Source organism: Eurypyga helias, unplaced genomic scaffold (genome assembly GCF_000690775.1).
Source record: "Eurypyga helias isolate BGI_N326 unplaced genomic scaffold, ASM69077v1 scaffold26606, whole genome shotgun sequence".
Classification (NCBI taxonomy): domain Eukaryota; kingdom Metazoa; phylum Chordata; class Aves; order Eurypygiformes; family Eurypygidae; genus Eurypyga; species Eurypyga helias.
This window is the reverse complement of record NW_010256372.1, coordinates 844-12,903: the sequence shown is the minus strand read 5'-3', so window position 1 is coordinate 12,903 and position 12,060 is coordinate 844. Positions and strand designations below refer to the sequence as shown.

The following is a 12,060-nucleotide window of genomic DNA, read 5'->3' as shown; positions in this document are numbered from 1 at the left end:
GGCTGGAGTAGGAACGTGCCCTTTCTGGAGAGGTGTGTACAGCAGCAGAGACGGTCAGACAACATCCCTGGCCACCATCTAGGCAGGGAAGGTCTGGATACAAGCCTCCGACACTTGCATTCTACAAAACAGCCAACTCAACAACTGCACGTTTGTCATTCTTCCCACGCACAGCTCAAGATGGTGTTGCTCCACGCTTTTTAAAAGTCACGCTGCACAACCCTTCATCTTATGATCCACGGTTTTGGGCTTTTTTGTTTTTGAGACCATGTTCATTGTAAACAGCAGTACAGCAGCTCTTTACCAAGAGAGTCTGGAAGGCTTTTTTGATAAAAGACACTGTTACCATTGTTGGTAACAGAGAGCTGTTATTTCCACATAACAGCAAGGTGGGAGACAAGAGGTCTTTTGTGTAACAACTTGCACCTAAATTCTTAACTCCTAACACACTTCCAGTTATTTTTAGCAGAGGCATAAACTACGCAGAGTACAAGAAATGTCTGGGATGCACAAGTTAAGGCTATTCTCCCCCAGCCATCCCCCCCCAGTTCAGTTTTCCAGTAGGGTTTTTAAATGAGACAAGCACTCACTGCTTGGTAACACTACAGCAAAGATGTATTTCAGCTTCAACATTTCCAAACAGAAAGAAACCAAGAAAATATTTCACATCTCAAAGTATGCTTCACAGGTCAACAATGAAAAACAAAAAATCACGTAAGCTTCTCAGTTTCCAAGCTTAAGGTACAAGCAGTATACAGTGTTCTCAAATTCACCTCCCTAGAGACTTGTTCATACATTGTAAAAAAGTATCACACACAGAAACCAGATCCCACATCCGCCCCAAACGAAAAAGGTAGCCTGAAAAAACCTCGCATCAGAGAAGAAGTTGGTATTTTTCTCCAGTGGCATTGCATGTGCTTTCAGTTTCAGTAAGCCTACACCCAACCACCTACACTGGCGTACCCCAGCGCTGGCTAGGCAAGCATCCCAACAAGGAAACGACCCCAGAGGTACCTGCAGAAACACCTAAGCATTAGAGGAAACATGTTTAAACCTCAACTGAAATACCGGATGCTGAAAGGTTCCCTTCAGCTTTCTACAAAGTTTTGTTTCACCCTCCCCAAAGAAAGGCCTTGCAGTGCAATGCGGAGCAAGGACGTGCAGGAGAATTCTCATGTTCACATTCCCAGTCTATTTTGAATACTATTGTTCCCAAACCCTTTGTTAGGGGAAACCTACTGCTCTTCCCTTGTTGCATGTTTGTGCAGTAAGTGTAAATCCCAGGATGAGTGCACAACACTGACCAACTCTGCGCCCTCCTTTAAACCCAGGGTGATGACAGAATGGTGCCTGTCCCAGTTAAAGGGGGGGTTTAACGAACACCTCTGAGATGACAACCCCGGTATTCTGACCTCTGTCATAAGCATTGCAATGACAGTACTGCAATTAGATGAATTCCTATTAAAGCAGCATGTTGCAAAGTGAGGAAGTGCATAACTGAAGTAGCTGTGGGTGAGGGCGACAGCATCTCCCCTTTCCACTGGGATTCTCTTAACCAAGCCTGCAGAGCTCTCCTTCAGCACGAAGCTTGTGCTACCATTTGGGTTTAAGTTGCAAATAAGCAAGAAAAGGTGAACTCAATGCATGTTTGCTGTCTGCCATCCACATTCTGGAAGGTAGCTAGGGAAGTGATTAGTAACAATCTGGGGGTTTAGGTTTGCTCTTCTGACTCCCGCAGCCTCTCTAGAAAGTACTGCGAACATCACTGTGTGCAGCTCGGAAAGCCCCGGCAGCGTTCAGTTTTAGCTGGCATCAGCAAATTAAAGACACACCTAATGGCCAGCTCCACTAAGAATCAGCTTTGCAACGTCAGGCACACCTAACGCTGATGTTTTCCTTCAGTGTTTTCTTAAGCAAACAGCAATGCAGGAAAACAAGGCAGTACAGAACGGCGCCTGCAGAACTGCAGAGATGAGTCACGCAAGATTTCATACATACCCCCCAAATTAAGGGGCTGTGCTCCAAGCCTTCCTAAAGCTACTGATACAAGACGGCTTCATGCTAAGCAAGCGTCCCTGCCACCACGGAGAAACCCAGCCAATGGCTTCTGACACAGTGACGCCCGACAGCTCGTGGCGTGGCACTGCAGAGTCACCGCTGAGGCAGCCAGAAGCTCGCTCGCTTCTGAACTTGCCTAGATTCATCCCTTAAGTGCAGCAAAATGAGTTCTGTGCTGCGGTACAGAGCTCCCTGCGGCTCTTGCTGGGTCTGCCCGCAACCCTCCCAACGGCAGCAGCGGACTGTTAGGCAAACCGTTGTTTGACAGAGGCATCCAAGGCCAAAATGTTGTGGAGAGAGCAAGAAATTGCACTTACAGAAGTACCAGACTGAGTATTGGTGTGAATCTTGAAAGAGTTTCTCCTTCAAGCATTGCACTCAGAAGCAAAGTGCAGAGAAATACTAACTCGCATAGGGAGGGGGAAAAAAAATCAGCTTTTAAACAAGCCTGAGAACTACACAACTTTTCTCACTTCATACCACATTTTTCATACAAACCTTAGTCAGCAGCTTCCCACCTACCATCTGCAGTGAGCTCATAAAAAAACCACAACTACAATAACAAGGTTTATTGCCCCATACAAAAGGACCAAAGTCATATGCAGTTTTGTTGACTCAGAATTTTCCCTGACAGAGACTTTCCTCTGGAAGAACAAACTCCAGCCTTATACCTTTTTTGCCCATATTAAAGTGTGCTTTTTTAGATTTAAGAGTATATATGGCTAAAGATTTATACCGCTGTTCCTTAAATCGTGTCTCTAATCCTACTCATCGAATGCTAAGGCCCACCCAGACGTATCGCATAAACACATGACAGCAAGCCAAACTCACAGGAGAAAGCAAAATCAGATGTTACACACTGGGACAAGCTCGACAGCACTCTGCAACCAGCTTGTACACATGTTGCGTAACTGATTCATCAGCCTTACTCTGAAGGAAAACTCTTATCACAGAAATACAACAGACTCCATTGGAATATACAGGTGTTGTGCTTCTACACGTCTTCAAACTGCCAGCCACACAGAATTCCTAGAAAACATAGTCCAGTGTACAGGAAACAGAAAAAGTAAAAACCTACGTTCACCTAAATAAAAATATACGTATCAAGTAGTTTAATGCTGATTGTTGAAGGCAGTACCACCTAGATTCATATTCTGGAGCTACAATTAACACAGTAGTTTAAGGAAATATGCCTAAATCTAAACATTATTATTAAGTTAGGTTGTGGATTGCTGTTTTCTGCAGGATTTAAGCTATCTGCAATGGTGATCCATGCAAAAGCTTCCTTGGGCAGGAAAGGAAAAACCCCAAAGAAGTCTAGTCACATTCAGCGACTTGTTAGAATCTAAGGCTTAAAAAAAAAAAACTCTCTAAGAAAAAAAAAAACCCACATAAGGGGAGGGTGGGAAATTAAACCACCATGTAACGTCTGTGAAGTGCAACTCTGCTGATGTTATTTCCCTAAAAGTAGCTCAGAATGAGGTATTCAAGGTCTATTCACACATCTACACAGATACACAGCTTTCCAGGTTCACCTCGAGTATTTTCACTCCCTGAAAGATGAAGGGGCTGTGGAGTGAAACAGAAACATGCTCTTTCTCTGCATACCTGGTACATACGTACTCCAGTGTACCAACGGATCAGCATCCATTTCCTTTTACTCCACATAGTTAGACTGATCCACTTCTATTTCTTTTATAAGGTTATTTTAAGCATCAAAGAGGAAATAGTACCAAGCATTACTAGTCTTGCAACAGTGGCTGGGCAGCTTCCGTACGTGGCATTGGCATTGTATTTGCCTGGGTGAGGATAAAATGCTTAACAAAAACTGCAATAAACACCATAACGAGAAAGCTGCCCAGAAAGACTCCTACAGCAGTAGCATAGGTGTCTGCTCCGAAGGCTACAGGAACTTCTTCCGCAAGGATGTCTTTCACGGCGCCGAATGAACCATTGTTTGGCAGGGGGTTAATACCGAGCAGATGGCACAGTAAGGGGTACAGGTCTGTAGCATTCATGGCTTCTTTGGTGGCGTTCTTTCTGAAAGTAGGCCCAACCGCCAAAAAAATTGGATGCATTTCTGGTAAGGTGTTGTCATATCCATGATTACCCACTAGAAATGAAAGATAAGTAAAGGTCAATATTCTGAAGTTGCAAAACAAGCATTGAACCTTTTCCCAGAATTAGCATTGTGCAGAAAAGGAACAGCCATCATTTATTCTTGAAGTTTAGAAGAATCATTCTGATAAACAGCAGAAATGTCTCCTAGCAAATACCCAGTTACAGATCTACAAAGAGAAGAAGCCTTAAAAAAGGAATGGAGAACAGTATTTAATAAAAAAAAAAAAAGGAAAAAATGGGAAGTTCCCCTGTCAGTAACAGCACTGCCGATGCCTGCTACGCTACACCCAAGCTTCTTTGGTGGAGATTTTCCCCCAGATCACCTTGAAAGCATCTTACCCTAGAAGGGAAACAAAAGTCACGGGTGTGCAGTAACTCAAGATTCAAAGACTCTTTCAAGCAACAGAACAAGGTTACTAGACGTGTAGCCATTCCCAGGAGCTGAGGACTTTCAGAAAGCATTCTTGTATTTCCAACCCTTCTCTGGTAAATCAGTAGTACATGATACAACCACGCTATTCGTCCTCTACTCAAAAAGGTCAGTTACAAGTCTGGTTTTTTAATCTGTCAGGAAGTGCTTGTCAGTTTGCTAGATCTCGCAAGACGAACAAGTACGCGGCCACTGAAACATGTGAATGATCTTATCTCAGTAAGTTTCATTTTTAGAAACGGTAAGTCCAGCTCCCCCTCCCCTGACAGTAGGCTACTTCCCATCCCTTCAAGAAAAAAACCCAAGTTTTACACATATAGCTTCACAGTTTTCCCTCCCAGTCTTAAAAAAAACCCCAAACATTGACTAATATTGGGAGAGAAAGGACCACGTAAGGTCTCTGAATATGTGAGAAATGGTCACAGTTCAATTATTTTGGTTCAGGTAGGATTTCAGTGAAGCAGCATTTTATTCACAGTTGCAATGGTGGGCACCCCCCTGCATACTTAATAGCAACAAAACGTATCTTAAATACCCTAATTCCCAATATATTCAGCTCCCTCCCCTGTTTCCTCATTGCCTGAGTATTCCAGGTTCACAGCCTACCTGATGCATGTGGCTATACTTTTGTACAACTTCTAAAAATTGGAACCCTCAACATCAGAAGGATATTGACCACTTGGAGCGAGACCAGAGGAGGCCACGAAGATGCTCAGAGGGCTGGAGCCCCTCTGCCATGGGGACAGGCTGAGAGAGTTGGGCTTGTTCAGCCTGGAGAAGAGAAGGCTCCAGGGAGACCTTATTGCAGCCTTCCAGTGCCTGAAGGGGCTACAAAGAAGCTGGGGGGGACTTTTTACAAGGGCCTGTAGTGACAGGACAAGGGGTAATGGGTTTAAATTGAAATCAGGGAGGTTTAGATTGGATATCAGGAAGAAATTCTTCCCAGAGAGGGTGGTGAGGCACTGGAACAGGTTGCCCAGAGAAGCTGTGGATGCTCCATCCCTGGAAGTGTTCAAGGCCAGGCTGGATGAGGCTTGGAGCAACCTGGTCTAGTGGAAGGTGTCCCTGCCCACGGCAGGGGGGTTGGAACGGGATGACCTTTAAGGTCCCTTCCAACCCAAACTACTCTGTGATTTTATGACACAGCAAAACACTTACTGTGAAGACAGAATACTTACACTGAAAGCCATCAGACTTATTATATATGATTTCCCATCCTTTGTCAGCCACTGCTAAGAGCGGCTGGATTTTACGGTTGTGTTTGTAATGTAATCGCTCTGGAATCTGCTCCTTTTTATATACAGTCATGTTGGGATGAGCATTGGCCAGGGCGTCATATACTTCATCCAGTTTGCCTTCAAAGAAAGAAACAAACAGAAAGACAAAACTTAAACATACCAATATGTTTACTAAACTCCTCAGTAGTTTAAATACACCTGGAAGAAGAGGGCAACCTGCATTTCCCCAAAAGCTAATTATAGCTGCAAGAGAGAACAGCTGATTACAGCATGCACAGAAGTCATGGTGAGAAACCCAGAGTAAGATCCCACGTGGCATCAGAACATCACAGCCTGTTCGTGAGCAGCAAGTGTCTTGCTAATTTTAGAAAAATCCCTCATTTCATAGCTTCTCACAAGAAGGAGTTAGAAGGCATTCAGATAAGTCTCACAAAAAGGAAACCAGCTCCTCCTAGCTGCACGTAAGGCTTGAGAGCAAGACGATAGTTCCTAAACCTGTGTATGAGGTAATGTGTGCATCAAGGTCATATTCTGGCTTCTCCCCAGTTGGCTCTGATGACAAGTGACACTACTTATTTATTTTAAGCAGTTTAATTTTTAGCTGCTTTCCTTCAAAAGGTCAAAGAGAGCAGCCACTTTGTTTTTTGGCAGCTCTGAAAACTTATTTCTGAGTGAACCCAACTATTTCTCCTTCTACAAGATGCTCCCCAAACCAGGTACATATTTGACCTCATTTAGTTTTGATCTCCTTCCATTCTCATGACGAGTTTAGCCAATTTAGAGAGTGTAGCTAGATTGTGCTAGCACCATGAAACATCCCAGTATTAGCAAAGTTAGAGCGAGTCCAGAGGAGGCCACGAAGATGCTCAGAGGGCTGGAGCACCTCTGCTATGGGGACAGGCTGGGACAGTTGGGCTTGTTCAGCCTGGAGAAGAGAAGGCTCCGGGGAGACCTTATTGCAGCCTTCCAGTACCTGAAGGGGCTACAAGGAAGCTGGGGGGGACTTTTTACAAGGGCCTGTAGTGACAGGACAAGGGGGAACGGGGTTAAATTGAACGTGGGGAGATTTAGATTAGATATCAGGAAGAAGTTTTTCACAGAGAGGGTGGGGAGGCACTGGGACAGGTTGCCCAGAGAAGCTGTGGATGCCCCACCCCTGGAAGTGTTCAAGGCCAGGCTGGATGAGGCTTGGAGCAACCTGGTCTAGTGGAAGGTGTCCCTGCCCATGGCAGGGGGGTTGGAACTAGATGGTCTTTAAGGTCCCTTCCAACCCAAACCATTCTGTGATTCTATGACTAATTGCCTAGGGAAAAGCAAAACGAGCTTGCATTAAGCTTTCACAGAAGCCTTGAGGTGACAGCCCAGACGCCACCAACACGTGGAGCTGCACAAAGACTGCCAAGGCCTCAGCATGGGACACACAATGCACGTACAAAGGACAGGTTGGATGGCAGTCGAAGATGCCCCTTCTCATCCAGAGCTGTCAGCCGCTCCGTGCGTTCAGTAACAGCACTACCTACTCCAATGGATGCTTAGTGTCCACTCCTTTTCCGTCCCCAGTCACCTACCCTATAAAACTCAAGAACTGCACTAACACCACCAAATAAACAGGCATTTTCCACCCCTAAGTCTTTATTTGCTTATTTCCAGTTTCTGAGCTTTTCTTCCCAGTAAAAGTCACTGAACAGCCAGACAGCAACTGGAACACCAGCGCGTGGAAAGGACGAACCAGGGCACACAGACAGGAACGTCAAACCAAGTCCAGGAATCCACATCTGAGCGAGTTTCTCCAACTCCAACCCCCCTGTTTAGGCAGAGACTCCTATTGAGGGCCGCGCAGCGTACACGGCAGGCTGCTGTTCCATAGCACGAGTTACTTAGTTGTGCCACACATCACAACCCAGTGGCACAGCCGAGTTCACAGCTAGTCTCCGCAGGCCAGCTGCAGTGCCACGAGGTCTGAAGCACGGTTGGAAGACATTCACCTTCTCTGCGTGGCCAACACTGCCATTTATAGCAGACAAGTGGGATTTAAGCACATCCTGTCATTTTGACTTATTAGCTCTGCCTTCACAGCTAGCTGCACATCCTGCAGTGTGTGAGCTCTCCTCCGACTGCCTGTCCCAAGAAACCGTCGCCCTGGTGACCACCAGAACCAGTGCTGCTCTCACCAGAGACACTGCCACAAGTACAACCCGTTCTGCTATTTAAAACGTGCACTGAGTTTTGACTGTACCTCAAGAAAAAGTTTAGGGGGAGGTGCCCAACATCTTTAACACAACCATCTTAATGTCCCCTCTCAGTTCCTAGCATCCGGTACACAAATTCTAGAGGAAAACTGGAAGTAGATTAATGTTTAATGTTTCTATCTGAAATGGGCATAAAAAAAAGAAACAGTAAAGGTGAAGATGAGAGAGAAAAAGTTCAATTGCAATAGAGATAATTACAGCAACAAGAAAAGGGACCCCAATCTAGCATCCCTAGGACTAAATTAGTAACAAAATTCATTTTGTTATGCAGCTTTTCTATACGGGATAACAGGGACGAGAAGACACAAATACAGCAATCTAGGATTTTACTCTAATTTAATAATTTGAATTAATATAATTGTATTAAATGCAAGAAAAAGGTCAGCATCACCAACAATGCTACAGGTGCCATCTTTGTGAACATGTAATTGGTTCCATGCACACTAAAACATTACCATGGTTAAATATGGCTTTAATCCACCTCTCAGGGAAGAAATACGCAGCCAAACAGTTCAAGTAGCAGAAACAGCTGCATTCTTAAGCATTCAAATTTTCCCTCAATCTTTCACTCAGTTTCATCACTCCCTTGGTTTCAGGGAGACAAACGGAACAGCTGCTGAAGAATCAGTCTCACGTACTTCCGTCTATGCTATTTCATTGCTGAACTGAGAATCAAGCTCATGGTTTTATCATAAAAATCACAGCTGGTAACACGGGAGGAAGGAATTTTAGCTGTGGTCAAAACTAATTCTTCTTTATTGGTACTGTAATAAATATCTAAGTATTTGATACTTAGGTATTTATTTACACTAATTTCTTCATACTATTTATAATAAGTATTTGATACTTAGACACCACCATTAGTGGTGCCAATGTTACAGCAACCTTAAAAACACCTTTTCAGAAGGCCACCTTAAAAATCAACTGCAGATTAACATCCCTGCCCACATAAGAAAGTCACTTTCCAGCTTAACGCGTTCACAGCAAACAGTTGCAGCTTTTGATCACCAAAATACAGAGCAGCACCTCTCCATCAGTGACACTAAACATACACCTGACACTTAAGCAACCCTTCAGTGGCTACAACCAGACTTCAGATTTTAATTCCAACAGTATTCTTGCCCCTCATTATCACAGTAAAAAATGGGATGAACATAACCAGCTGGCTGTTCAGTGTGATGGAGGAAAAAAACCTCAAGTACAATAGCTGGCGGCCAACCAAACTGCCAACACAGGCTTTCTTTTTATCGAAGTTCCCCATCTGGTTTCAGTTTACTGTTTGAGTTAGAAATCTAATCCTTCCACTATGGCTTTAGCATCTCGATGAAAGGCAAGATATGCAACATTCAGCTGTTAATTATTTGGAACACCATTCATCCTTGATGATGCCGTTAGATTATCGTACTTCTAAGGACTAAAGGATATTTGGCAGTGTTAGTCAACAGCAGACAGATTTTCTCACTTTCCATTTCAGAAAGTTAACCCAGGCTTTTGACAGAGCTAGCAAAAAGAACAAGGAATGATCCTGCATGTATTCCTCGTTCAAGGCTGGTGTCCTGCGGGCATCAGTGCTGCTACCACTGCTTCAGTGAAGGAACAAAGCCTGCCAAGTTTCAATACTCAAGCATTTTCTTCAGAGTTTTATTGCTGTAGCACCTACCTTCTTTTGGCAAAATAGCCACAGCAGGAGAATGGTCAATGACGGTGTACAGCTCTCTACTCACGTACCGATCGAGCTCGATGAGCCTTTCCGAGGAGGACTGTGACATTCCATGATCACTTGTGACTATGACATTTATCACACCCCACAGCTTGGCTTTCTTCAGTTCAGACATAAGGTATCCCAGCTTTTTGTCAATATCACTAATTATCGGTCCCATAAGTGGGTTTTCTGGGCCCAGAAAATGGCCCATCTCATCGGGCTCTTCCCAGTACAGGAGACCAAAGTTTATCGGTTCTTCTGATGTAAACCAGTCAATAAGCCTCGCAACTCTATCTTCAAAGGAAACAGATTCGTTGTAGGGCAGATAATAGGTAGGAAAGACCCCATGTATTTTCACATCTGTTCCCGGCCACATCGCTGCTCCTGTTTTATGCCCTTCCCTCTGGTTCGTTACCCATATTGGGCTGGCTTCTTCCCAGAACTTGGAGTTATAGATATCCATTTTGTTCATGGAGAATGTTTCGTTCAGAATAGGATCGTACATCTCATTAGCAACTATACCGTGGCTTTCTGCATACAGCCCAGTCACCATTGTGTAGTGATTAGGATACGTCTTCGTTACAAACACATTAGTGACCTGTTTGACATGAACACCATTCGCCATGGCATAGTGAAAATTGGGAGTTGGGACTCTATAGATGTAATCCCATCGAAATCCATCAAAAGACACTAGCAAGACTCCGGGCTGGGCTGGCTGGAGAGACGACGCACTCGGAAGAAATGGTAAGAAACATGCCAGGAGCAGTTGGCTCATGGCCATTCTGGAAGGTGTCTGTCCCCTCTTCCGAGGCAACATGGCATCTGTTGAGCAGAGACAGAAGATTGGTTTGAGTTAAACTGTTTGCCAAAGTTGTAACTTAGTTTTAAGAATGAGTAGCTAAAATACTCCTTATGTATTTATACACCTTGCTTTACCAACACCAACCCTCCCAACGCAGGAATGAGACCTTTCACCTACCAGTTACACGACAGCCCAATTTCAAGGACGGGAAGGGAGACACCACCGAAAAAACTTCTGCTTCTTAAGAGTCAAGACATAAACAGCAGCAGTTGTCACCTTGAGAATAACAAGGTCATAGAATCATATAATCATAGAATGGTTTGGGTTGGAAGGGACCTTAAAGACCATCCAGTTCCTACCCCCTGCCATGGGCAGGGACCCCTTCCACTAGACCAGGTTGCTCCAAGCCTCATCCAGCCTGGCCTTGGACACTTCCAGGGATGGGGCATCCACAGCTTCTCTGGGCACCCTGTCCCAGGGCCTCACCACCCTCTCTGTGAAGAACTTCTTCCTGATATCTAATCTAACCCTCCCCACTTTTAATTTAAACCCGTTACCCCTTGTCCTGTCACTACAGACCCTTATAAAAATTCCCCCCCAGCTTCAGGCCCTGGAAGGCTGCAATAAGGTCTCGCCGGAGCCTTCTCTTCTCCAGGCTGAACAAGCCCATCTCTCTCAGCCTTTCATTATAGCAGAGGGGCTCCAGCCCTCTGAGCATCTTCGTGGCCTCCTCTGGACTCAACAGCATGAGCACCAGTTTGCCAACAGCTGACCTCACCTCTAACCCAACCGCAGGTTGCCTACGTAACCGAGCTCTTCCTGGTCAGCTCATTCTGACACTCGCTACCAAAGGTCACTTCCGGTGTACTGACAGCTTCACAAACAAGTCGTACAAGTCAGCGTGCAGTCCAAATTCCTCTAACTAACCCCTTGTGTCTGAGTGGGTTGGAAAGAGGTGGTTGAAAGACTCGGTGGCACACTCGTGAAGCACCAGAAACACCGTATTTCCACATGAACCCCACCACCTGTCCTTTCCAGTGAAATACCACTGCCGCCTGAGTGCAGGCAGCATGAAGTATGCAAGAAACAAGAAATGTGATGCACACCCTGTCCATGAGATGCTGACCACCAGACATGGTACACTAACGAATTTGCTCCCTAGCGAATTCAGCCCTAATTCTGATCATATGACTGAAGGATATTGACTGTTCCCAACTACGACTAGTGTTCCTTATCCAACGGCATGAGGTAATAGGACGCAAAATTTCATACTGTAGGGAGTTGTATTCCCCTGCCACAGTTTCTCTCTGACCTTCCTAAACACTGCCTTGTTCAAAACTGTTACCTAACTCCAGGTAAGTTCCCTGTAAGAACCCTCAGGCAGGATTTCCTTACCTGTAAGAGACCTAAAATTTCATGTTCATATTCCCCATTTCTTGCCCACCAGCATCATTCAACCA

The 12,060-nt window shown here is 44.9% G+C and overlaps 1 protein-coding gene across 1 annotated transcript; it reads right to left on the bottom strand.

Annotated features, from left to right (window-relative positions):
• Window positions 1-3,800: 3,800 nt before the first annotated feature.
• ENPP5 (ectonucleotide pyrophosphatase/phosphodiesterase 5 (putative)) lies at window positions 3,801-10,615 on the bottom strand. The gene is made up of 3 exons (XM_010153653.1): window positions 9,757-10,615; window positions 5,788-5,964; window positions 3,801-4,171 (listed from the first exon to the last, which is right to left on the bottom strand). Exons 1-3 carry the CDS (start codon window positions 10,613-10,615, stop codon window positions 3,801-3,803), a joined length of 1,407 nt encoding a protein of 468 aa, XP_010151955.1.
• Window positions 10,616-12,060: the final 1,445 nt, after the last annotated feature.